This window comes from Tamandua tetradactyla, chromosome 8 (genome assembly GCF_023851605.1).
Source record: "Tamandua tetradactyla isolate mTamTet1 chromosome 8, mTamTet1.pri, whole genome shotgun sequence".
NCBI lineage: Eukaryota > Metazoa > Chordata > Mammalia > Pilosa > Myrmecophagidae > Tamandua > Tamandua tetradactyla.
In genome coordinates, this window is record NC_135334.1 from 14033333 (window position 1) to 14035239 (window position 1907).

General features: G+C 42.2%; 1 protein-coding gene across 1 annotated transcript; it reads left to right on the top strand.

The window, feature by feature from the left end:
* Nucleotides 1-670: 670 nt before the first annotated feature.
* Nucleotides 671-1651, top strand: LOC143643206 (olfactory receptor 8C8-like). The gene has a single exon (XM_077111964.1). It carries the CDS (start codon nucleotides 680-682, stop codon nucleotides 1649-1651), a length of 972 nt encoding a protein of 323 aa, XP_076968079.1. The 5' UTR covers nucleotides 671-679.
* Nucleotides 1652-1907: the final 256 nt, after the last annotated feature.

Consider the following 1907-nt stretch of genomic DNA (forward strand, 5'->3'; position numbering starts at 1 on the left):
GGAGAGGATAATTTCCTACACTTCTGATCAATCTCTCCAGAGGCACAGGGGAGGAAGTTCATTCCCATTTAACCAGGTGATTGTTTGTAAGACCCATATAAGATTGCTGTTTCCCTCTTTGCAGTGAACGAGAACTTCTGGACAAATTAACAGGTAGAAATTGCAATCTCTTTAAAAAAAATGACCTCTTCTAGAATGTTGAAAACTGTAGACAGTGCTGATAGCTCTTGCCTCCTTCAGTATTAGAGACTTTGTCAGTTTCACAATGGTACAGATGAAGAATCTTCAAGGCCCAGCAGGAATCATCTCTGACTTACTAATTTCCTTCAAAGGCCATGACTACATAAGTCAAGGATTCTAGGGGAGCACTCCAGACCGTCATATGAGACTGGGAGGAGCCCATGTCAAAGGGAAGAAGTTCTGAGGTATTAGGAAGTCTACCAGCACTCTCCTGTGCACAATGACTGATGACTGAGACTGTGAAAGGGGGAAAGAGAGGAAGGAAGTGTAGTATGGACTCAGTCCTGGGGAACCTCCTCAGGATGTCCGGTACATGGATGCATTGCCCTGTGTCTTCAGACAACCTTGATATTGTAACCCTGAATATCCAGATTTCCTTTTGCAGAATAAGACAAAGGGTACATTACTAAAATTACTTTTACTCCTGTTCCTACAGATCATGCCCATGAAGGAAATGGTTGTGGAAAATGTCTCTTCAGTGACTCAGTTTATCCTTATGGGATTAACAGACAAACCTGAGATCCAGTTGCCCCTGTTTTTTCTGTTTTTGCTGAACCATGTGGTCACTGTAGTCGGGAATTTAATTTTAATTAATCTTATTTGCTTCAGTTCCTACCTTCACACCCCCATGTACTTTTTCCTCTTCAATCTGTCCTTCATTGATCTCTGCTATTCATTTGTCTTTACCCCTAAAATGCTCATGGACTTTAATTCAGAGAGGAACATCATCTCCTTTGCAGGATGCATGGCTCAGTTATTTTTCTTCTGCTTCTTTGTTAGCTCTGAGTGCTATGTGCTGACAGCCATGGCCTACGATCGCTATGTGGCCATCTGTAAGCCCCTACTGTACACCATCACCATGTCCCCTCAGATGTGTTCTCTGCTGATGTCTGCTTCCCATGTGATGGGGTTTGCTGTTGCAATGGCTCACACAGGGTGCATGATCAGGCTGACATTTTGTGATTCCAACATCATCAACCACTACATGTGTGACATCTTCCCCTTGCTCCAGCTCTCCTGCAGCAGCACCTATGCCAATGAGCTTGTATCTTCAATTATTGCAGGCATGGTTGTCATAGTGTCAAGTGTAATTATCTTTATCTCTTATGTTATGATTCTTTTTAATGTCCTTCACATGTCATCACATAAGGGCTGGTCCAAAGCCTTCAGCACCTGTGGCTCCCACTTAATTACTGTTGGCCTTTTCTATGGATCTGGGCTGCTCACTCATGTCAAGCCATCATCTGCTGGGTCTTTGGGTCAGGAGAAATTTTTCTCAGTGCTTTATACCAATGTGGTGCCCATGCTGAACCCCCTTATCTATAGCCTGAGGAACAAGGACGTCAAACTTGCTTTGAAGAAAACCTTGAAGAGAATAGCAAACAGACAGAACTGGTTTGTGCTGCCTTAGTCCCTGCCTGCTTTGCTGTGACTTTTTTTCCTCTTCCGGTAGCTCCTGAACTTCCTCTTCCTATTCTCCTGCATCTCTTCTTTTTTCCTTCTAAAGTCTCTTTTGAGAAAAGTTTAGCCCAATGCCTTGTTTTCACTTTTAGTGTAACCATTTATTCTTTCATATGAACATTTTATTTAATATTTGTAAAGGAAAAAGTCAATTGTCATTCATATTGTGCAGGAAATTCTTTACAAATACTCCTAAAAGTCAAGTC

Coding starts and splice junctions, on each gene's coding strand:
- LOC143643206 (XM_077111964.1), top strand. CDS start 680: ATGCCCATGAAGGAAATGGTTGTGGAAAATGTCTCTTCAGTGACTCAG.